The 23572-nt window shown below is 41.7% G+C and overlaps 3 protein-coding genes across 7 annotated transcripts in view; 1 reads left to right on the top strand and 2 right to left on the bottom strand.

Annotated features, from left to right (window-relative positions):
• The window catches only part of arhgap18 (Rho GTPase activating protein 18), a 31299-nt gene extending 24590 nt beyond the window's left edge, over positions 1-6709 (bottom strand). For 2 of the 3 annotated variants that reach the window (XM_031581341.2, XM_012829392.3), the window contains exon 1: positions 3251-3720. In XM_031581341.2, coding sequence (XP_031437201.1) covers positions 3251-3366 — 116 coding nt within the window. In that variant the 5' untranslated portion in view covers positions 3367-3720. Of the gene's footprint in view, positions 1-3250; positions 3721-6194 lie in introns of those variants that run through there. The other variant, XM_031581342.2, reaches the window with a different exon arrangement.
• Positions 6710-6841: 132 nt separating this feature from the next.
• Positions 6842-11014, bottom strand: tmem244 (transmembrane protein 244). The gene is made up of 6 exons (XM_012829582.3): positions 10816-11014; positions 10290-10375; positions 9295-9371; positions 8930-9055; positions 7834-7878; positions 6842-7081 (listed from the first exon to the last, which is right to left on the bottom strand). The coding sequence occupies exons 1-6, from the start codon at positions 10906-10908 to the stop codon at positions 6984-6986; spliced, it is 525 nt and encodes a 174-aa protein (XP_012685036.2). The 5' UTR covers positions 10909-11014; the 3' UTR covers positions 6842-6983.
• Positions 11015-12763: 1749 nt separating this feature from the next.
• l3mbtl3 (L3MBTL histone methyl-lysine binding protein 3) overlaps positions 12764-23572 on the top strand; it is a 37968-nt gene continuing 27159 nt past the window's right edge. Inside the window, exons 1-9 of one of the 3 annotated variants that reach the window (XM_031581563.2) lie at positions 12764-13349; positions 15060-15181; positions 15663-15774; positions 16823-16958; positions 19153-19294; positions 20205-20289; positions 20577-20671; positions 21743-21847; positions 22457-22592. In XM_031581563.2, coding sequence (XP_031437423.1) covers positions 15080-15181; positions 15663-15774; positions 16823-16958; positions 19153-19294; positions 20205-20289; positions 20577-20671; positions 21743-21847; positions 22457-22592 — 913 coding nt within the window. In that variant the 5' untranslated portion in view covers positions 12764-13349; positions 15060-15079. Of the gene's footprint in view, positions 13350-15059; positions 15182-15662; positions 15775-16822; positions 16959-19152; positions 19301-20204; positions 20290-20576; positions 20672-21742; positions 21848-22456; positions 22593-23572 lie in introns of all 3 variants that reach the window. The other 2 variants (XM_031581562.2, XM_012829444.3) reach the window with 2 other exon arrangements.

The following is a 23572-nucleotide window of genomic DNA, read 5'->3' as shown; positions in this document are numbered from 1 at the left end:
AACACCATCCCCCCCCCCCCCCCCCCCCGTCTGAAGTGAATAAACAGTATGCATACTTTGAGTACTGGAACTGCCCTTCGCAGACAGGCAAAGTCAAGAGACCCGGGACTGTGTTGTCCAACAACTACTCCTATTCAAATGCAAAGGTCAGATAACTCTCCAGCTCCGAGTGACAAACGAGCGGCTCACAATGGCGAGGAGGAGCAGGAGAGGGAGAGGGTTTGGTGGGGGGTTAGAAACAAGCACACGCTTGTCTTTTGGCCATAGTGATGTTTCATCCATTCGCAGGAAAGCAGAGCCACGGCACGGGAACTGTGGGCATGAGAACCACGGGACGGGAGGGAGCCAAGCCATGAGGCGATTAACACCTTGTGAGCACTGAGGACATGTAGGAAGGGGAACCAGAACATGTGTGGAACACACAACCCCACAACAGCAATTTAGTTCAACCCAGCACACAATCTACCAGTGGAAAAAAAAACGAAATGTGCCTCTCTTAGTCCCCAACCATCAGAGATGAAAAATGGGATAATAGGCTGGCTCTGTAAAGAGCCTTGAGACAATTGTATTGTTTTGTCGCTATATAAATAAAATTGAATTGAATTGAATTGAATTGAATTGGATAGACTGAAGCAGCAGTTTGGACTGACCATCCCAATGCTTTTTAGGCCTTAGGTCTAATTCTCACAGGAAATGCATTCCTCTCTGAGACTCCAAAAAACTGGATTTTTTTTGGCGCATTAATAACATGTGGAAACAGATGTTGGAGGCTTTTGACCCCCGCTCCATGGCAACAAGCCCAGGAATGGCACGCAGAAGTTAGTCCACAACTGAGTTAGGGTGCTAATGGTTAGCCAGCGTGTCACATGGTTCCAGTTTTGAAGGGTCCAGAACAAAGACGGGGCCTCAGAGAAGGGCTCAAGTGTCTTTTCTCTGAAGGAAGGTAACTGGTGTACACAGTGGGCTCTCCTCCTCAATGGCTCTCCGCATTTCATTCTCCCTCTCTCTCTTTCTGTATACATCTTTCTCTTTCCACCTCCCATGTGCTAACAACCTATGATGACCCACCTCAGATTAACTGCGACAGTAACAACAACAAGATAATTTGTTCTTAAATCAGGAAGTCAACAGACAAACCCAAATAGAGTTTACAATGGCACAACAGGACCCCCGCCACACACACACACACACACACACACACACACACACATTATACATACACAGGCGCAAGGTGGAGGAGGACATAAAAAACATGAACTGTGCAAACGGAAAAATAATCAGAGGACACGTAGCGGTGGAGGAAAGCGTTGATAGCCTGTGTTGATTCTGCACGCTGAGCCCAGCTATTTACATCTGCTGTTGACACTGCTGGAGGTATTTGAGGCAGGTGATGTGGGGTCGAGATGTCACGTTTTCATTTATGACCCTCGGAGGATCCTGTAGTTTCGGGCCAAAACCTGGCAAGACCTCTGAGAGGTTGAGTCACTGTGTTTAGCCAAGCCTCCTAAATAACATCCATCTAGTCATCCTGGGGTAAATATGCAAAAACGATGCAAAGTTTGGATTACTTTGGCACATATCAGTAGCCATCCGCTGTCCTTAAGGCCTGCTGACTTTGTCTTCAGCTAGCTTCACTACTGCAACACATGATTATATTTAGCTTCCCTGACACAATAGACAAACATTATTGGAAAGCTGTCATTTCAATATGTGCCAAAGTAAGCCAGCAAACTAACAACTAAACTAACAAAAACACTCATATTGCATGTCTGTCCCCCACTGCCTAGTCTGAGTTGATCCGCCAGCATGATCCTCATAAAGAACACAGCTGAACTTGGCTATATATAATTCATGTTGTTTGTGTGGGTCTTAGCTTCTCTATACCTTGACATTTCCTTGCATCTCGGACTTGAGCCTACTGCTGACAGTATAATCCCTGCCATACAGTAGTTGCATGGTGAATGTGTTGTGAAGTTAACGGTTTATGTGCTAACTTCCCTTACTTACTGGGATTTAGGAATAATGCAGATCCAAAATAAACAATGTGTGACATTTCATTGGCTTTGGCTTTGGCTTTGATGCACAGTATGCCTGTGTGAATTGTGCATTCTGCACTAGCCTGAAGGGGAAGGTCACACACACACTTTCCCCACCCAGGCTATCACAACTGGCCATTACGTTTAATTCTGTCCTGTGTATACAAACCATATCAATACAAATAGAATTTTAAGTGTCCTTTCTTAAATTAGTCACAGCTGGTCCCAGGAAGTTCATACGTGGAATACCTGCTTAGGTAGGTGGACAGGTCAGAAATAATTGGTTTTAAAAAAGCTTTAGAAAAAAAAAAAAAACAGGTTGAGAGAAAACATTGGGCTTCAACTCAACTTTCAGTGAGGGCCCAAAAGTGCTGTTTTTCCAAGACAACCGCACCAAAGACAACAATCAAGCCGGCGGTTTTATCACAACAACAAAGCAGTCTAGTCATTGATGTGACCATGCACACGGAGCCTATGTTGTCTCATCCCTATTGTCTTTCTGTCATTTCCCATGCAAGACCACAGACACTGTAGCCAACTGGCATAGAAAAGGACAGATGCGTGTGGTAGTCTAAGGCCAGTGCCACCATGGACACACACACACACACACACACACAGACAGACACACACACACACACACACACACAAACCAACTTACAGATCACACAGGCCACTGGGGACCTGCAGACACAGCTGGTAGGCAGGGACACCTGTTTGTACGTCGGAGCAGGGCGACCTGAAAGGCACCTTTCTATTACAGATGGGGGCCTACAGAGCCAAGGGAGGCAACCAGCATCCAATTTCAAGACTTTTCTTATTTGTGAGGGTAGGATAAGCCTAGTGTGCAAATTTACATGGCCAAATAGTGTAGCTTCACTATTGACAAAGGCAATGTCACACCGGTGAACGTCTGATGTGACGACACAGCCCTCCACAATTTATTAGCCTATTGAGGAGCACAGGCTATCTTCTACTTTCAGTAGGCTTGCATCCAGTCCATTTGACAGACACAGAAGAGCACGCTGTCAACACTAAAGTACAGTAATTGTATATCACACGAGAATTGAACTGTGCCAAGGCTACTTGCTATTTCCATATTTTCCAAGAGTCGCCTATGTCGACTGTGCGACACCCTATTGCTACGACCTTAGTACTTTAAACCACGACCTGTCATACTAAAACGCAAAAGAGAGTGTTCGGCAACTGTATCTCACCTTGGAACTGAGGGATCGGCTTCTTCGACACAGTTTACTCCGAGATGTGGCTGTAATGAGTCACTGTTCATGTAATAGCCGGTCAAGACAACTCCCTTCGCGTCTTGACGATTCATGCTGCTCGCCGCATTATTGTTGAAGTTCGCTCATAACTTCGGATGGCTGCTGGAACTGTGTGGAACAACCCGCTGTTCTCTTCCCTAACGACATGAATAACCATCACCCATCAGCTCCGCCCCGTAGCTTCCCACAGCTATGCAATGCGGGCGGAGTCACTATTGTTCCGATCGGTTTGAATGACTGCTCACAGCAGGCATCGCAATAATGGCAAACGACCTTACGAGTAGTGGCAGTATAGTCAGCATAATAAATAATATGACACCATAAATATTTAATATGTTAATGACATTGTGTACTATTTTGCACAATATATGTCTAACCTTTGTAGCAATAGAAACATGGTTTCTTGTTCGTTTTTTTTTATTGTCAATAGCCTACAGTTTACTGATTGTCTGATATTTCAGTGCACAAGGAAAACATGAATTAGACCTACATTTTATAAACGAACTGATCATTCTGCTACAGTTAAAAGTCAAAAGAAAGGATATCCACCCCCAATCCGTCTTTGACATCGTCATATTGTTAAACTGCTAAATAAAGCTAGACGTGAATCTACACAGATGTTTAATAATAATCTGTGGGTATGTTTTTATCCCTAAACCACCCATATCATGTGTTTCTTTTGTCCTTGATATGATGTCATTGTCCTTAACAACACGCAGGTGACATAATGGGTGTGCCTCATGATGTAAACTGGACTCAATCCCAGTCCACTTTCATAGCCAAGGCCCAATGTTTCACTCACTAATCAAGACGTGTGACATTATGGTGCAGCATGCCACTGAATATGTCTTATTACTGCAATGATGTGTTTGAGTGCTACTGAAATTCACATTTGACAAAGTAATCATCTGACAGACACGCTCAATTAGGGATGTTCAGAAGGGCTAATGGTTGGCATTAGTCTCAGTTGATGAGGTATTTAGAGGAAGACGCTTATGGTCCCGTTTGTCAGGTCATATGTTCGTATTTGATGCTTCTCCATATTTGAGGGTCCTGATAAGTAATTGAACATCTCATTGCATTTGTGAATTCAGTTTACAATGGTGCAGACTAAATGAGGGGTTGCTCCATTTTTTAAAAGTATAGAGATAGGCCTGATACATCACGCACTGATGTGTGGGTTTGAGAGTTAAAAGAAATCCTACCGATACAATAGATATACTGTTAGATATACTGTTAGTATCGTTCCAACCTGCTGTATAGAACGGTATTCACAAAAACAGGAACGTGTTAACATGGACCAGCTGAGCGCAGTTACAACACGCCTTTTTGGATATTTGATCCTCAGACGCCATCATACAAAAGCGTCCAGGAGAAAATAGTGATCTTAATACTGCCATCTACTGACCTGTCTCTGTAATTGAAATGCTACTCAGATGGGATTATGGGGAATTTTCATATTGGCGTGTTGACCACTGCATTAAACAACATTTTGGTCGACATTGAGCCCATGTCCTCTTGCATGATGCAAGATCCTGTTCCTGGTATTAGCGGTAAAGGCAAATTACTGTGTGTGTCTGTTAGGGTTACGGGGAATTTACATTACATTTACATTATTATATTTACATTTTACATCAGGAAGCCACACATGTTTCACCGCCTTAGTGATTTTGTAGTAACCTATTATAAATGTTTTCCTTTTATTCATAAACGTGGAAACCGTTTCTATGAAGACCTATGCTCTTATTATTGGTCTATTTGTGAAAATATTTGTGGACATTCTAAAAGTGCATTCAGTGTAAATATATATCTTATATGTATAGCCTGTATTTTCAACCCAATTTCCAAATGTAACTAGTCCAGACATACATATATTATTTTAAAAGTCACACAAATGACACAGTTTACACAATTGTGTACAATGCAGCATACATCAGTGTAGTATTCTGAGATGTACGTAAGATAAGTGTCCATTTTATCTTTCATTTAATTGTGTCAGTCAACTTAATGACTGTAATGATTGTATCTATATAATTATAAAAAAGACTCCCTTACAGATTCTTCATAGGACCCTTAAGGGTTCTACTTTTTATTGCATGTCAAATGGTTCTTTCTTTTTAGAATCTTTTTGGGTTCTCCAAACGATCTAATGATCACCTATGAGCTCTAAAAGCATGTCTGTATGTCTGTCTGTCTGATTCAAATTCCCATCATTACCAAAATCATTGAAATCAAACTGGAAAAATCTGAAACATCTCTTTTGATATTTAGTGTCTTGTCTTGGCATGGACTCACTGATCTTTTCCACGCTATGACTGCGGTGAAATGGTACACCAACAGATACATGAATAGAGTGAAATGCAATCTGCACATGGAGAAGGTGTTGCTGCTTGACTTCCTGTGGAAGCTATGCAAGGCTTTGGTTTTAGCTTCTTTAGCATTTAGCATTCCAGGATGGTTCTGCAGGTTTTGGCATGTATGCGGATAGAGAACTTGTGTAAACTTACTGTGATGATCATATTGTCAGTGAAAGGCCTCTAGTTTTCACTGCTTATATCCATCCATGTTATGTCTGTTAGTTGATTTTATTGTAGGTTATATTGAAAACATATTCAAGCAGATATTTAAAAGACTTTCCAAGAACAGACAAAGTTCCTCCATGACACTCTACAACAACCAAAAAAACAGAACCTTTTGCATGAATCACATGAATGTGCCTGTGCCTGTGCCTGTGTGAGCATAACATGCAACCACCCCTTGAGCAACGTGAAACACTCACGTACAAGTTGCATCATTGCTCTCAGGTCAAACCCATTACCCAATCTAGTGTCCTTTTTCAGTCATACACATGACAAAATCAATCAACGCTGCATGCTCTCACCTCAGATGAAGACAGCAGACCAGTTTGGTGACCATCTTGACTTGTGTGTTGGTTAAGAGCTGCTAATGTCACACTCCTTGCATCCCCATGTGTGGACACATGGTCCAGAACAGAAGCTTCGGCCTCGGTCATCCCACTGGGCTTAAGCTCTGACAGGACCGCTGCACACCTCGCCCCACCCCTTTACTTCCTCCTTTGGCCTTTTTTTTCCCTGCGTAATCTCATTAAATGATTAATGCCCTTCCTATCCCCTCGCTCCCTGTCAGACAACAGGTCCCTGTCAGTGTTGAGCAGGGCACTCAGAGTCAGCTAAAAGTGCTTCTTTCCTTTTCACATGGCACACCCGTTTCCCGTTCAGTAGAGTCCAGGAGCCGCTCGAAGTCTGAAGGCATCAGTGGCCGATCGTTGGGATTTGAGTAGAGGATTGACCAGCATGACAATTGGGACATTTATACAGAAACTTGAAACTAACATGCTTTTTACATTCTGCTTCAGTAAGGTGACTTTAGTTAGAACAGTATTCTGGGTGTCTGAATGGTACATTGTGATTTCTTCTTTACATTTTGATGCTTTGTACCGGCCCTTTTACAGAATACTGACAGATGGTCAATGGCGTCAGAGTAACAAGAAAACACAGAGATCTTTAATTGTTGTCAACAGTCCTTTATCCAAATATATATTTTCCTTTGAAATGAAAAACGTGAGCCCCTAAAACTACCTTTGGTATCTAATGTAGAAAACAGTATAAAACAATATCCTTATTTTGTACATATGGAGTCAAAAATGGCATCAGAAATTTTGGAGGTCAGCAGGGTACACATAATTGTTCCGGAACAGTCTGTAGGCTAATATCTGTCCCCCTAGAATCATCATCACCAGTCCAGAACCTACAAAAGAAAAAGAAAAAGTATTTGTAAAACTGTATTTAACAGCAACACCCAAAAACAAACAACAAGGTTTTTGGAACTGAACAAATATAGGATAATCTAAGCCACTAAGAAATTGAAGGTAATCCAGTAGTTTGTAACTTGCCGTTGATTGTTTTTGGAATCAGCTGGAAATATGTAAATCTGCCTAAATGCTGTAGTCCCCTCCCTTTCTAAATGAATGTAGGCAAGGTGGGTAGTTCAGATGAAATCATATCTTTGGATGGAATCTAATGCTGTTAATGTGACACCAAACTGCTACATGGGAGCTGACAGGAAAATCATCACTATAAATTCAACCTTGGCCATACTGTTAAAAAGGCCACTTATATGCAGAATAATTGCACATTTACCCTTAGAAACTTGCCTCAGCGGTATTGCAAAGGCTATTTCAGGACACTGGCAGGTTCATAGCCCTTGCAAGGTTGTGGAGTAATCCCTATGCATAATGGGGTTATCATATTTGCTATAACAATAAGCCAAAAGGCTGCCACGCTTCAGGTGGAGAAAGTATCCACAACCTTGTGTAAACACAAGCCCTGTAGTCTCCCGTTATCATCCCTGTGATATCTAGGACTCCACCTCTTTATCCAAATTCAGTGGGAGTTTGTGCCAATATTGGTAAATATTATGATGTCACCAAAACCAGGGACACAATAGTGTGCTTGGCATCAACAGGATTTGATTTGTGTTTGTGTTTTGTGATTTCTTACCGAGTGCAATCCACCAATGCTCTGTGGAAGGGACGTCAGACATAACTAGAATAGTTTAGAAAAAAAACATTATTAAAAAAAAAACAAGCTAATTGATGTGTATTGTTTAGTAGTACAACACTTCAGCTCAAAGACAGTTGAAGCTAATTCAAATAAATACCACTGTATTGGTGTACAATGATGATCTTCCCATTCATGAGCTAATGCACTTTCTACAGATTTAGTCTTATACATGATTGCATAACCAATCTCAATTGAGATCCAATCAGTTCTCTGATCGGATTAAGTGTGGCACCATCCATTGTTTTTTGCTAATCTAATTCACCATCACATAGTCAGGCTACCCTGAAGCTTGCATCTGTGTAAGAGTTGGGGGTGCGGGGGGTCTACAATTGTCCTTTAGACATAACTTTACTGAGCCTGACGTCATAGCGAACTACACTGCACCAGACTTCTAGACTGGGCCTTTGTGAGCAAGAAGAGCCACACTCATAGCTGTTACACAACCTGGAGAGAGAGGGAGAGATCCATAAAATATGGTGCTTGACATAGTTAGGTGCACTGGTTTTAGCTGCAGCAAAAAATAAACGGAAACTCACTCTGATGACGCAACCTCACTAGTACCCACTAATTAACAGGCATGTAAATAATTCAATATGATTCAATATGGCTTGGTGGAATACTCCATCGTCTTCAGCCCAAAGCTAACGATGAGAGAAGGATTGAACACTTGAACACTTGCTTAATATTAAGGAAGGTAAATAATTTGTATATTTGTACTATCTTCTATCCTCTGTCTACACCATAACTTTCTGTCTGTCAGTCCTCATATGTAATGTGAGGATTTAGGTATTCCATCATGGAATATGCCATATTGATTCACCGAGCACCAATTAGAAATGAAGAGTTAATTTGGTCATCTATGGCAACCTATCACAAATTACAATCATGGTACACCTGGTTTAATAACACTTTCTTGAGCCAAATAAATAAATAAATAATGAATGTGTGAATGTGTCTATCACCGGTCAGGAGCAGGAGTTTATGTGTAGCATTTCATGCTAACTTCTACCAGACTTAACAAGATTGTATTAACCTGCTATGGTCAGACCAACATGCAGCAATGTGACAGTGATGGCATAGTCCCACACCCATTCTTCCACAATCCAAGCAAACACCAGGCCTCCCAGGATATAAGTCACCTCTGTGGAGATTACACTCACTGCACCAGGGAAACACACACAAAACACAGGCTGAGATTTTAAAAGGTGTCTGGGGTGTGGTGCGCTAAGTACAATCTAAACTGTATAATAAACAAATTCCTCTTTACATGTATTTATTATTTTATTTATGCATCTAATTAGTCTAATACATTAATCTAATACTTAAACTGTGAACAGTAGTTGCCTGCATATGAAAAACACAATTACAGGCCCTGGTCAAATACAAAAAATGCCATACCTAAATATTTGGGATTCTGCCATGATGGTTGGGTTGTGTAGTCAAAGGGAGCCAGTAGGCTGTCAACCTCCTCTGCCCTGTTGGGTTGAGACGAAATATGTCCACATGTGAGACAGATGCAATACATACCATGCAAGTACCACTCAGCTGGATACGCAGACATATACAGGGAAAAGGACTGCGCTCTAGAATCTTGTCTTGATAGAGGAACAAATCAAAGGAATGCGCTCTAGAATCTTGTCTTGATAGAGGAACAAATCAAAGGACCACTCTAGAATCTTGTCTTGATAGAGGAACAAATCAAAGGACCGCTCTAGAATCTTGTCTTGATAGAGGAACAAATCAAAGGACTGGGCTCTAGAATCTTGTCTTGATAGAGGAACAAATCAAAGGACCGCTCTAGAATCTTGTCTTGATAGAGGAACAAATCAAAGGATTGGTCTCTAGAATCTTGTCTTGATAGGGGAACAAATCAATTTACAGCAACTCTAAGTGCCCTTACGACCTCTCAAAGAAGCATTTTTGGTCAACAAAAGGTACTTTATGTGTAAAACCTTTCCAGGTGAAATGTGTAAGTAAAGTAAAGAATCTACATTGAGCCATTTTTTCTACATACGGTTTGATCAATCAAAGCAGTGGTTTGATCTATAAAATAACTACTAACAACCAAAGGAGTCAGTAACATTAAAGTTTCTTAAAAACAGCCACAAGACCTAGATTATTACACAAAACAGAAAAGAGATCACTCAGCTAAGGCATTGAAAACATCATGAGGCTTGTTTAACATAAGAGGGCCTATTCACAACATCACCCTTCACTGTGCTGCTGTACTCAAAAGCATGTAGCTTTAGCCCTCCTGTGAGGCGCTTTGTGAGAGGTGAAACTCACCCTAACAGGAAGTGCTTGTGAGTTTCTCACCACAACACAAGAGGTCGACGCAGACTGAAACGGAGGAAGTTCTTTTTAATAGTATGGAAAATATTTCTATGCCCTACCTGAGGATGCCTATGCACATGCTGACAGCAATGAAGTAGAGTGCATAGAATGTCACCATGCACATTAGCAAGTTCTGGAGAACAATCTATAGAAAAACAGATACTGTTAATTGCTCATGTCTCCATGATGACACATATATGGACATAATACCATAAAACTAAATATTCTGCTTTATTGGATCAAACTGTGAAAAGTTCAGAAAGATTATCAAAAATTGGCAAATTTTCCGTGGAATTGTAATAATTATATTATATTATATATATATTATATTATATATTGCACAGCATTTTACACAAGTCAGTAGAATTCCAACTTGCGTAGCAAAATGTGTTTTACTTCAAACAGTTAACTCCCAACAGTTAACAGTTGTAACCAAACATGACCTGTGTACACACTTTCACAAATCCACACACACACAACAGAGTGTCTTCTCAGTTAACCTCCTTTACTTAAGGCCCCACAAATTGACTCTCAAAATATACAGCCGACAAAGCCCTAGCAAAAACTAAAAAAAAAGGGTTTTACCCAAGTGTTGTTGAGCTTATTGTTGATGGGCAGTTGTCCATGGCGTTTGATGAATGTGACAGAGCAACACCTGCAACAGTAGTCCAAAAACATGAATCTTTCTCCCCGATTCTTTTATGCTGGCAGACGTCTAGGGCTTGCAGGTGAAGCAGGCACACAGTGCTGGATATGGGTTGGGCTTAACGGGATTAGCCAAATGCAAAAAGCCTCTCTCAATCTGGGCCGGGATAAAGCCCACCCCTTTAGGCTTGTCCCACACACACACACTCCCTGAGAGATGGGACTAAAAATACCCCACTTACTGTGCCTAGCACCGCTAGCATGCTGGCTAATACAGAGCACACCTATCCATGATCGGCGCCTGATATGGACTGCAAGCGGGTACATATTTGTTGTCAATGTAGTTTGGCTGCAGTGTAAACAGCTGCTGAGGCACTGGGAATGTGGCCAGGCTCAGCCTGGGTAAATGAATGCAAATAGGTCGCTCCAGACCTGGGTCAGTGAAGCTGCTGAGGAGGTTGGTGTTCTCCGAAGAATCAAACAGGAAGGCCTACGGGCCGGGGCCCTAATGCAGCAGGCAGCTTTCTCCGGTGTTTACCATGGACCCCTGTGTACATCCATAATACAACATAACACAATGTATTGCCGATCCAACTGGCAAATGCATTTTAATCCTATCACTTAGGTCAAAGCCAACAGCAACCAGTGATGCAAAAGGATGAAATCACTACAACAGCACTGATTATACTAATGCTGCAATGTGGTGTGTCATGTGCATGTTATCAGGCAATCACATTTTGTTATGATGCTTTGTCAGTGAATACATTTGGTCTATTAACTCTATGCTCAACCATCTTTACCAAATCTATTGCTATTTAGAAATCATGAAAGTAAAAAGAACTGAGGTCTCTCCAGAGCTAATCTATAGGTGAAACATTACTCAACGGCTTGACAGCGGAGTTAGAATAACAAGAGGCTTGAGGGGATGGAGTCTCCCTGCCCCAGTTAAGATTTAAACAGATTCACAGTCATAACATTTAGAATTCGATATGGCAGCTGTGTTAATGGGGACTGGAGTGTGGTGATCCACATAATTTTTTACAGTCATGAAAAAAGCAACCAACACTGAAAGGTACATAACAGTTTTATTTTGGAATACTGAGGAATGAGACATGCAGACAGAGCCCAGAGACTGACCAATAATCTCTAGAAGATTGTATTCCATTACAACAAATATAAATGTTACCTTCTTCAGTGTCATTGACACAGACAAAGATAAAGGGAGAAAGAGCATGGACTGCTTTCTTTTTACTGAGTGGAATCAATGATAACACCATCTGTATAGGTTGTTAGGTTGGCACTCCCTGTTCCATTATGGAAAAACAAGTGTACACATTGAAGAGATCCAACAATAAGTCTTAGAATATGTGAATACTGTTGCTAATCAAAGTGTCACGTTGACTTGGTGAATACAGTATTTATGACTTGCTTCACAACTAGAAGCAACAGTTAAAACCAAAGGTCCCTAAACAACTTGACAATGCATATCACAGCTAAATCATAAAGTTAAAACTATGTAGAGTGAAGCTGTGAAAAGCACAATGGGCCTGCTTTCTGGCACACGTTACAGGCCGACAGTTACACAGTAAAGAATTGGATTACATTCTCATGAAGTCCTCATTAATACATGTTGTTTGATGGTGAATGGAGTGCCCTGTTTGTAACTACAACACATATACCTGGACCCAACGTTTTCCAATAGCAAAACAAGACCATAGTGCAAAAACGTAGGCTATAGCCATTTTTTCGCTTGAGTTATACATAAACACTCTTTCCAAGGACATATCTAACTTCTTGCAAAGACGAACAGGACGTTAAAATAGGTAGTGATCATGCGCGACAAAAGTTCTGCTTCATCCCTCTTATTGCATTGCGTAAAGCCTGATGTTTACAGGAGAAAATGCGGAACTATGACGACTTATAAATATATACACTAGTCTTACGTATTGATATAATGCCTATTTACAAAAATCCACGGCGCGTTAATTAGCCTACACCACACTTGGTTGTTCTGCAACGAAAACAGATAGCTGCTAACAGCCTATTCAAATCGAAAATAAGCAAGGTCGTCTGCCAGAAGTGACTACTAAATGTGACTGCGTGTCCCGTGACTTTCCTCTTTCGTGTAATTCAACTATTTGTCATATTTCACTGACTAGCTTGCACGTTGAATTTTATTTTTAGTAACAGATGGCATTCATGTTGTTTTATTGAAGCAATGTCGTGGTAGCCTGCAAGCTCAATATCGTCTATCGTGGACAGTGGTTGTTGTTTTTTTGAATGGTTTACCTTCCGGATAACCTATAGTTTAAGATGTGAAATATTTTTGGAATTTGCCCGGCCAAAACTTTCGATATTGGCATCATGTGTTCTCGTATGAAGCTAGGGCAACACTGCAAGCACTCGCACAGCCTCTCGCTCATGCGCACTGACTGCTGCCTGAGCAATTTGTCAGTACTCGTGGGAGAATTTGGGTAAGAAACACACAAATTAAAACAATTGTATCATAGAATAAAACTGTTTAGGCCGCAAATTACGCATTATAATAAACGGCGATAGGTTGTGCTTTACTTTCGGTAGAGGTTTATTGCGACAGAATTAGACTAAAACTTAGCAATAAAGTACAAAACGACTGGACGTGTCATCAATAATTTCAGCCAGGAAGAGGTTCAATGTGATAGTGCATGAAATGAATTTCTCTTTTAAACGACTGTAAAAGTAGCGTCGAAAATTACCACAGTCGATAGAAAACGTTACGCTGTACATTTATTGTGTCTTGCAGACGCGTACTAAATGATATTTTGTACTCTTTCAAGAATAATGCAAGCTTTAGTGCATTCCCTCGTATGGCTGGAAGCGGCAGGAACTGGGCGCTAGTCAAACGAGCGAGGCGAAAATATATCTATCACCATTTTCTTCCATAGAGATTTTTTGACACTTAAATTATTATTTTTGCTATAATGCAACGAGTCTGTGGGCCTGTGGGTGAGAATTATATAGAGTATATTCCAGCTCCGCCATTTTGGGAAACTGCCTTTAAAACACATTAAATAGTATGAGACCAAAGAAAAGTGTTTATATCTGATACAATGCGTTATTCGCGGATTGCAGGGCGATGCTTCTTAGTGCTTGTAGCACACCTAGTTTTTCTAACACAAAGAAAAACCGCACAGGTTGGGTCGTATTGAATCATTTCGCCCCACTCGTAATAAAAAAGTATTTCAGGAATAGAGGTCGAAATAAATATTAATAAAAGGCAAAACAAACAAAGCGAGCCAACTGAAAATACAAATTTATGTTGACATATCATCTCCTTCTGTCCAAACGGTTCGTAATTTATTACATCACACATATTACATTATAATTATTCCAAACTATTTACGTAGCCTGACAAATTATTTTTTACGCTGAAGCCTAGCGATCGTGATGGATGTCAGGCAGTTTAAGGTGAGAAATCAACTATTCGTGTCAAAATGAACTTAGTTTCAGATACCTATTTGATGCATAGATTATCTACGATTTGCACTGTTAATGTTACTGCCCAGATGCCTGCACTTAGCCTAATTTTATGGACTGACAAGCAAATAACACCTTCAATACGCGATCATAAATTGATACAAGTTATTAAAATGCCAAGGAACGCGTTCATTGGCAGAGAAGGGACTGGATTACTTATTTATTTAGTGAAAATCGGTTCAAAATACGTGCGAATGTCTCTGTCTCCATTTTTTGCTTAGTGATTTCATTGTTGAATAGGGTCTTGAAAGTTTCCAGCGCAGTCGTTCAAATGTAGACAGCAGAGACCTCTAGCGGTGAAACGAGATGACTGTACCGTACAGTCGACTAGGCCTCACCTCAAGCCCACACCAATGAATTGATTGTGAAACCTTCGGTTAGCACATGACCAAATGTGATTGTAAGAAAAAAGGACTTATGCTAGGACAGGCGAATAATTTTTTTTATATTGTTTGTAACAGACTGTCCACAAATCACCTCCACTTGTATGAGAGGAGCTCAGTATTTAATGTTTTTAGGAACTCAAATTATGTACAATGCCATCAAATTCTTGGTTGAATTTATTTTCACCCCAAACAACATGTATTTTATTGGTGGAAATTAATATTTTCTGTTTGGAAATGTTGCGTGTTACTTTGCCTTAAATGAAATTAATTGCATTATTTTAGCAGATATCTTAGCATTTGCCATGGAGGAGTCAGCCAATAATGTGGCCACTCCTGACTTTGACGTTTATGAAGCAATGGATTGGAAAGATGGAGTGGGAACGTTGCCTGGAAGCGAGCTGAAGGTTTGTCATATACATCTGCCTAAACGCTAAATATAGGGAGCCTTGTCTAGTTGATATTACCTCATTGTTGCTGACAGAGGGCTGGGAGAGAGTGACACTGTTTTGGTCAACCCTTTGCAAGAATGGAAGACTAAAAGCAATTCAAATAACCTATTTGTTAGTGTTACTAGACTGAGGTGTAGGGTACAGATGCATACAGATAATGCATGTGTTTTACAATAATTGGCAACTTGCATTGTAATCATACTCTAAATGTGTATATAGAACAACAGTAACAACATGGACAGATAGTTAAATATGGAAACATTTTAACTAGTACATTTGTTATTTGCCTCTCCTTGAGTAATACCTTTTTTGAACTAGTACAAAAAGCTTTTGTGGCTCCTTCCCACCTAAGATCCTGCTAAGCTGATGATGGCCTTGGCTGTGCGATCGAACAGCACCACGAGTCAGACGCTGCCCTGTTTTGTGTCCCTTTCAGTTCCGGGTGAATGAGTTCGGGGTCCTGGAGGTCATAACCGATGAGGCAGATGACGACAGCGTTAAGAAGGCCCACGCCACCACCACATGGGCTGTCCCCACTGCTCAGGAAGGCAAGTAAACACACTTGCTTTTGTTGCACCGGACAAAGGAATTGTTAGAAATCAAATGTGTTTTTTTTGTCGACCTTAGCAACTTTAGCCGATGTGTTGCACACGTGAAGATGGTGCAAAGACAAGGAATTGAACATCTTTTTTATTTCTCGGTCCATTTGTAATTTGCTGTTAATCACAATCAATCGTTGAAACCACTTGAGATGTGCTCAGTTATTATTGAGGTACACACATACGCTCCTTATCCTATTGTTCATTTAAGAATAAACAGACTAGAACAGAAAAGACTGTTAGACTAACAGACAGTATATTGTAACTCGTATATTGTATATACAGACAGTATATAAGGGCTCGTATTGTATGGCTATTGTATGGCAGTATTATGGACACTATTTCATTGGACCGGGATTGATTTAGATTACATTTTTTAGTACAGTTTTTATTCAGTTTCTGTGAATCTAGTAAATGTATCTGTAATCTGTGATATTTTTCTGGTGCATTTAAAGAAGGGAAATGACTAGCATCATTACACAGTAATGTAAGTATAATGAATTCATCTAAGAATATGTTACAGGGAAGAATTCATTATTTTCTATCATATAGCCTTTGGAGCAGTGTTTAGCAATTGTGTCTCACTGTAAACTCTTTCTGAAATTCAACGCTAAATGGAGCTCAAAAAGAAATCAGCTTCTTTCTCTACCAGAGACTTTTCCCCTTGTCTGCCTTGCCTATTGTGACAATAATCAGCAACTCTTTTTTTCTCTCTCCTCCCTCTCTATTGCTCACTGGGGCTCTCTCCCACCCCCTATTTTATTCCCTCTCTCCCTCACTCTCTCTCTCTGTCATTCATTCATTCATTCATTCATTCATTCATTCTGTAATTCTCTTTCACTCCTTTTTCATATCATTTAATTCCCTCTCTCCTACTTTCCCATCGCCATCTCTTGTTCTCTTGTCCTTTTCATCCCCTTTCCCTCCGTTCATCTCATCTCTCTCCCTCCCTCTCTCCCTCCCTCCCTCTCTCCCTCTTTCCCTCCCTCCCTCCCAGTGGTGAAAGAGGAGCAGCGTCCTTGGGCCCAGCGTGGTCTGGTGTGTGTGCGGTGTCAGAGGAAAGGCTCGACGGTGGACTTCTTGCCTGACGGACGCCACTGCAGCGAGCGCTGTCAGCAGCAGGACCAGCAGGAGTGAGTGCAGTGTCTCAGCAGTCAGCTTCACACAGCTTCAGTCTCTTAGCACTCAGCTTCAGCACTACTTCACTTTACACACACACACACACACACACACACACACACACAGCACTGTGTAAACCTGCAAGCTCTTTTAGTTGGTTCCTTTCAGTAGACATAGGGCTCCACGTACATCTAGTGCTCCACATAGCGTCTTTTAGCGCTCAAGGTCTTCCTATAAACACAAAATGGTTGTACGCAATTCTAAAAGAATGTCCATGGCTGAAGATTGACCGCCAGTATCTGTCAACAGGGTTCACTAGAAAATCCGTCGCCTGACCATTACTGTTTTACCAACAGAGGACCGCTAAACTTTGTCCTTTTTCTCTGAGTGTGTTCTGGTACCCATTATGGGTCTCCTGTGAATGTACAGTGAAGGTGATTTGTGCTAGGTGCTAGCTGCTAAGAGGAGCTTTTTCATTAGCATTTAGCAGCCCTTGAGTGCCTCCCACTGAACTGCATTTCTAAAAAAAATCTGAGTGCCGTTCAGAATACAAATATTCAGTGGAATATATTAAGGCGAATAAAAGCATGTATCTACATGTGCATATTGGCATGATGTGAAATAACTTTAATATGAGCTATACGCATATGAATATTGGATTGTGTGATAGTCATTTTCATTTTGTGTTCTTGCCATTTGAATACCAACACTGGAATACCCAATCAGAAAATCAGTAATCTAGTGTATTATCATCTGGGAAGGGTATGCTGTATTTACATAGTAAGTAGGCCTCAGATGGAGTTTCTCTCTCTCTCTCTCTCTCTCTCTCTCTCTCTCTCTCTCTCTCTCTCTCTCTCTCTATCTGCACTGTTTCTTTCTCACAAGCCAGTACATAAAGGACACTTATGTAACCGGTTGGTACCAGGACGATCTTGACTGGCCCCGCCAACCACGGGCCTTATTCAGATTCTTTTGGAAAATCAATACCCCACTCCTCTGTGCTGTGAAGACGGCCCGTGTGGCGCGCCATCCTGTGCACTAAAGACCGTGCAGCAATAATTCATCAGTCTGCAACGTAAAGCCTCGCACTAATGCTAATGTAGCCGGTGAGCTGGAGAGAAAGAGAGTGGGAGGGAGGTACAGAGAGAGAGAGAGAGAGAGAGAGAGAGAGGGAGGGAGAAATGCAGAGAGAGGTAGATAGATAGAGAGGGAGGTAGGTGGGGGAGAGTGTGGAAAGGAGAAAGCAAGAGAGAGGGAGAGAGAGAGGGAGGGAGGGAGGGAGAGGGAGAGCGTGTGCTGCATTGCCGTTGGGCCCCCGTCTCGGCACATGTATCCATTGTCTTTGAGAAGGAGTTGCTGCCAAGTGAATGTTCATCTTAAAGTGGTATTCCCTCTGAGGTTCTCACACTGCCATGGCAACACAGCCTGAGAAAGGGTGGAGGGGGGGCTGGCTGGGGGTTTGGGGGTGTTCTAGCAGCAGCCTCTGTCTCACCAATGAGTGCCTAATGACATTTTATTCTGATTAATGCAGGAGTGAGTTCAAGTGACAGGAGGCACAGAAAGGCTTTGGTGTTCTTAAGATAACACAGATTTGACTCGAATGTCGCAAGGACCTTTAGAGGATAGTCAAGAGACTTTATAGCTTCCCTGAGTGCTATTGTGAGATGTTTGGAAAACAGTTGATGAATATCACAGGATCTATTGCATTGTACCCACTTTAAAAGTAATTTGTTGATGGAAGATAAGCATAGCTTGAAAGTTGATCTGTGCTCTCTGCCGGGTTCTTAACATTTGAATGTTTGGGAGGCCAGTGACATGTTAAGATTCTTGTTTTATAATTTACATTTGCTTTGTTTTACGAAGAGTAGATCTGTGAATTTGGTGAAACTTGTACAATTGTATCTCAGTAGTTGAATCCAATATCTAATGCAAGTATAATCAAAATCTAAATACAAATTCAGTATGATGATTGTGAATAAATTGGTTTTAGTGTAAAACAATTCCACCTAATGTTTATGCGTAATGATAAAGGACACAAGGAGACTTCATTTATTTTGTTTAGGTTTAATCAGTTATATCAGCATTCTGATGTGCTCAAATACAGTATGAAGAAGTATAAAACCAAAAATGAAACGAAAGAAACAAAACACATCATTCTTGAAAAACACAGTGGAACTGTTTTGGAACTGGACTGTTTTTATCCTGTAGTGAGTGGAATCTGAAGAAAGACATCGCCAAGAACAATGGAGAGGTGACCGGGGTCACCAGGAAGAGGCATCTCCAGCCAGAGAAAGTTCCAGAAGAGATGGACAACGTGATGGATGTTCCTGAGGATGATGACGAGGACTACGTAAATGTGCATTTCTCTCTTCATTCTTACTTGTCCTTCCTCGTCTCCTCTTTCTCTTCTCTTCTTCTTGCTATTCTTCTGACTCCTCTACTTCTTTCTTCCTCCTGTCCTTTCTTCTTCATTCTTTCTTTCTGTCGCTCTTCTGTACCACCCCCCCCCCCACCCCCCCATATTGTAAAAGCCTCTGGGAATTCTTTTCTGCTTTTAGAATATGGAGCATAGCGCTGGTTAAGCTACCGCAGGGCCACTAGAAATGTGTCACCATTGTAGATGAAGGTTTCTGTCTTGTGGGGTTGGCCTTAAATTGGTGACGCTCAGATACAGGCAGCTGGAGATGGGTAATGTAGTCTTTAATGTAATGTTGCTCACCATGACAGTATATGCACCTCCAGCACAAGAGCTAACATGTGTCCAGCTGAAGACATGCTGCGGTATGGTTGACGTGCCATACACACCTCACTTCACAGTACAATACTGCTTTCATTGTTTGAGCGATGGTGTGATATTAAAAGCTTAGTCTAAAACAAAGAAGAGACTAAATTAAAATATGATTAAATGTATATCAGTTATTTTAATGAGGTTAACGGCAGCCTGTTTTTCTCGTGTTACTTTGCAAAAGGCTTCATCATTTCTGGCAATTGACTGGTGGATATTATATAATCCAACAGATTCATTGAATTACAGTAGAGGGAAAGTATACAGTTTATATTACTCTATATGCATTTACTACAGACCAAGTCCATGGACCCAGTATTGCTAGTGTCTTGCTCTACCAGTTAGACGAATAGTCACCTAAAAAATAAGTCTGTGCATACTTACATATTATGCTTGTGACTCACGGGTATTGTGTAAGTCAGGCACACCTGGTTAAGTGAAGCCATTCAGCAATTCTGTGTGCTGTTCCAAACAGGAAGAGAAGGACAGCAGGAAGTCGACACGCGGGGCCCCCAGGGGCCGGAGGAAACGGAGGGGCGACGCAGCTCTGCTCAGGCAAAGTGAGTTTGGGCAGGGAGACGGGCACTGGGAGAGTGTGCCCTCAGGGGCCTCTGGGGCATTGAAGGATGGGGCAACTGGCATGCCAAGATCATCACATGAAACCATATGGCTAATGTTTACAAACACAGTCACGCAAACACACACAAATGCCCACATACATATATACATACATATAGACACACATTCGTATGTGTATATAGCTGAAGAAAAACATTTCCGCAAGAAGCCTTGCGTACTGTACCTTTTATATAAATGTAATCTATTTGTTGTTTTTTTTTCATGACAGCGGTGCCTTATGGAGGGAAAAAGAAGTCTTGGTGCTGGGCCTCATATTTGGAGCAGGAGAAGGCCATCGCAGCCCCCAGCAAACTGTTTAAAGAGGTAAGACCTTCCCTCTGGACAAATAAGATGACTCTTCCGATTGTCTGTCCTGATTCAACAGCATGCGTGGGGTGCCTGTGGGGCCCCAGAGCAAACTGCTGATCACATTATCAACGACTGCACCAAGTACCAGTGCCCTGGCCTTCAGGCACTGTCTACCCTGAACAGTGAAGCACTAGCATGGCTCGCGGACACAAGCTTAGTCATCTAACAGTATGAAATGTATTCTGAGACATACGAATATATATATATATAGCATGCGTTTGGGATGATTAGGGAGCCAGTGTGCCGGTAAGGCCTTACCAGTGTTTATTTTCCTCACAAATAATACCTACCATGATAGAGATAAGTTTGCCCTTTCAGGTGGTTATATAGCATTAAACACACCCTCGAATATAATATCATGTGACCACTTATCGTCTGACTAGTGACAGCTGGTAGGAGGGTTACACGTGTGATGAGAGGTGGGACATAAACAACGACGATTTCTAACTTACAAAGACGTAACAAAGCAATGTGTTTTCGACAAAAAAACGCTTCTCCACCTACTGTTCTGGCGGTGAATTGTTTTCAGCACCCCCAGCCTTCGGAGAACCATAAAGGCAACAGAAATGCTAATTAATCCGTCCTATCCGGCGGCCCGCCCATCCGTAACGGAGTCTGAGTACCATACTGGCACCTTCAGGCCTTACCAGTGTTTACTCTCCACCTTTCTGGTGTGGTCTTATCTGCACAGGCTAACCAACTCCACAGCAGCCCCTTCACAGCAGGCCTTCAGCCCTAATCTGTTGCCCTTGATGAGCCAAATGCACATTACAAGCTCTCCCCTGGCTGTCTCGTTATGTGTTAGCCCTTAGCGAACACAATTAGCTTCTCTTTTAGTCCTTTTTCTTATGGGAATAAAGACACCCTCATGTGTTTTTACTCCAAAGCTCCCCTCTTCTTCCCCCCTGATAAACTGACTGAGGCGTTAATGTGAAGTAATGTGGGGTTTTTTTTGCTAACGAGGGTGGGATTAAGGGTCTAATGGAGCATGTCTCTTTTTTTTTGTCTTTTTTTTTGTCTTCACAGCACCAGTCCCTGCCACAGAGCAAGAATGGCTTCCGGATGGGGATGAGGCTGGAGGGAGTCGACCCCGAGCACCCATCCATGTACTGTGTGCTGACAGTGGCCGAGGTGAGAAACGTCTGCCTGGGCTTTTGTCCGAAGGAAAAGACCATAGAGTATGGTGCTATTGTGCTATTAAGAGTGGTTGTTGATTGTCTCCTATTGATGTGAAGGGTCTCTCAACATGGTTGCCTAACTTTGTGGGGGGGATAGTTGGGGGGGGTTGCATTGCGCAATGTCCATTTTGGAAACCGCAGAGGAGAATAGACATGCTGTGACGTGACGTTACATACTGTCAGTCTGCCCCTTCTGGCTGAAGACAGTGTGTTGTTTTGCAGAAGAAAAGAACAATGTTTTCTTTTCAAGGATCCCCCACAAATGTCTTACAGTTAGTTAGCTGTTGTCACAGTTTATGACCTTTCATTTAGTGATACAAAAAAAAAAGGTTTCTGCAAAAAAAAAAAAAAAAAAAAGATTGTGCAGCTTTGTCCATTGTCCAGACATTTTTTTTTAATGTACAAGAGAATGGCAAGTCCTTTAGGTTTATTCAAATGTTGCATTTCCTGGATTGATTGCAGCAGGGTTGCCAGGATAGCACAAAAAGCTCTTGTGATCACAAAGTACTAGAGTACCAGAGAGCACTAGAGATCTGACATTCCAACCCACATCTTCCTGCAGGTCTCAGGCCATCGTATCAGGCTGCACTTTGACAAATACTCCGACTGCTATGACTTCTGGGTAAACTCCAACTCCCCTGACATCCACCCCGTGGGCTGGTGCGAGAAAACCGGCCACAAGATGCACCCTCCCAAAGGTGAGCGAACCACCCACCCACACCTACATGCCCCACTGGCAGAAACGAGATGGACAGGGTTGAGATTGGAGATCTCCACATAGGAAAAACTCAATTTAGGCAACGAGAAAGCACATTAATACACAACCATGTGTGTATTAATGTAGCGTAACATAACCTGGACACATTGCTTGGGAGAAAATATGCACGGCAACACACAAAGGTCCCAGCTGTCACCCACCCCTAATGCCTTGCCCCCATGATGGAAGGACTTTAATAAAAAATAAAAAAAACTCAGGCGGGACAGCATGCCTGACCAGCTACTGTAAATAAGCCTCATTTGGTGCTCCGCATTGCACCGGATGGTTTCAAACGTTTGAATTGCTCAGTGAAGTTTTTTGTTTGGCCATATCAAATATAATTAAAGCTAATGGATGTGTGGGAGTGTCTAAAGCCCCCTCTTGTGCTGTTGTCTGGTAGTGCGGTGGCTAGAATTCTTTTAGAGCACATTCGTCAGCCAGTGACCCGGAGCATATTGGCAGCTGAGTGCCTTATCAATTTGCTCTCCAGACGACTATAAAAGTAACATCACTGTTAAGCATGAATAATCACAACCCATCAAATATCTCAGGGTTGTGTTCAAGTTTACAGATCCAGACGATTCAAGAGGTGTAATAATCCAAATGAATCTCAGCAGACGGAAACATTTTAATTCCACTCTCTTTTCACATTTGTCAGTGCAGTCATGCCCCCACTGAGTCTGATATTAGTGATTTATTTGAAGGATTTTGTTTGCCGTTGAACTGTGGAACAATAATGTGTGGACACTAACAGTGAAAGATCGAAATAAAAGAGCCATGCTGCATTATGTGATAATCACATAAAAGTGCACTGATCAGATAGCAGGAAGAGGATGGACATGAACACGAGGAAGATGAGAATGAACACAGATTTCCATGAACATGACATTCTAACAGCCAATAGAAACAGATGTGCCTTTG

The sequence above is a fragment of the Clupea harengus genome, chromosome 15 (genome assembly GCF_900700415.2).
Source record: "Clupea harengus chromosome 15, Ch_v2.0.2, whole genome shotgun sequence".
NCBI classification, from domain to species: domain Eukaryota; kingdom Metazoa; phylum Chordata; class Actinopteri; order Clupeiformes; family Clupeidae; genus Clupea; species Clupea harengus.
This window is presented reverse-complemented; position numbering and strand designations above follow the sequence as displayed.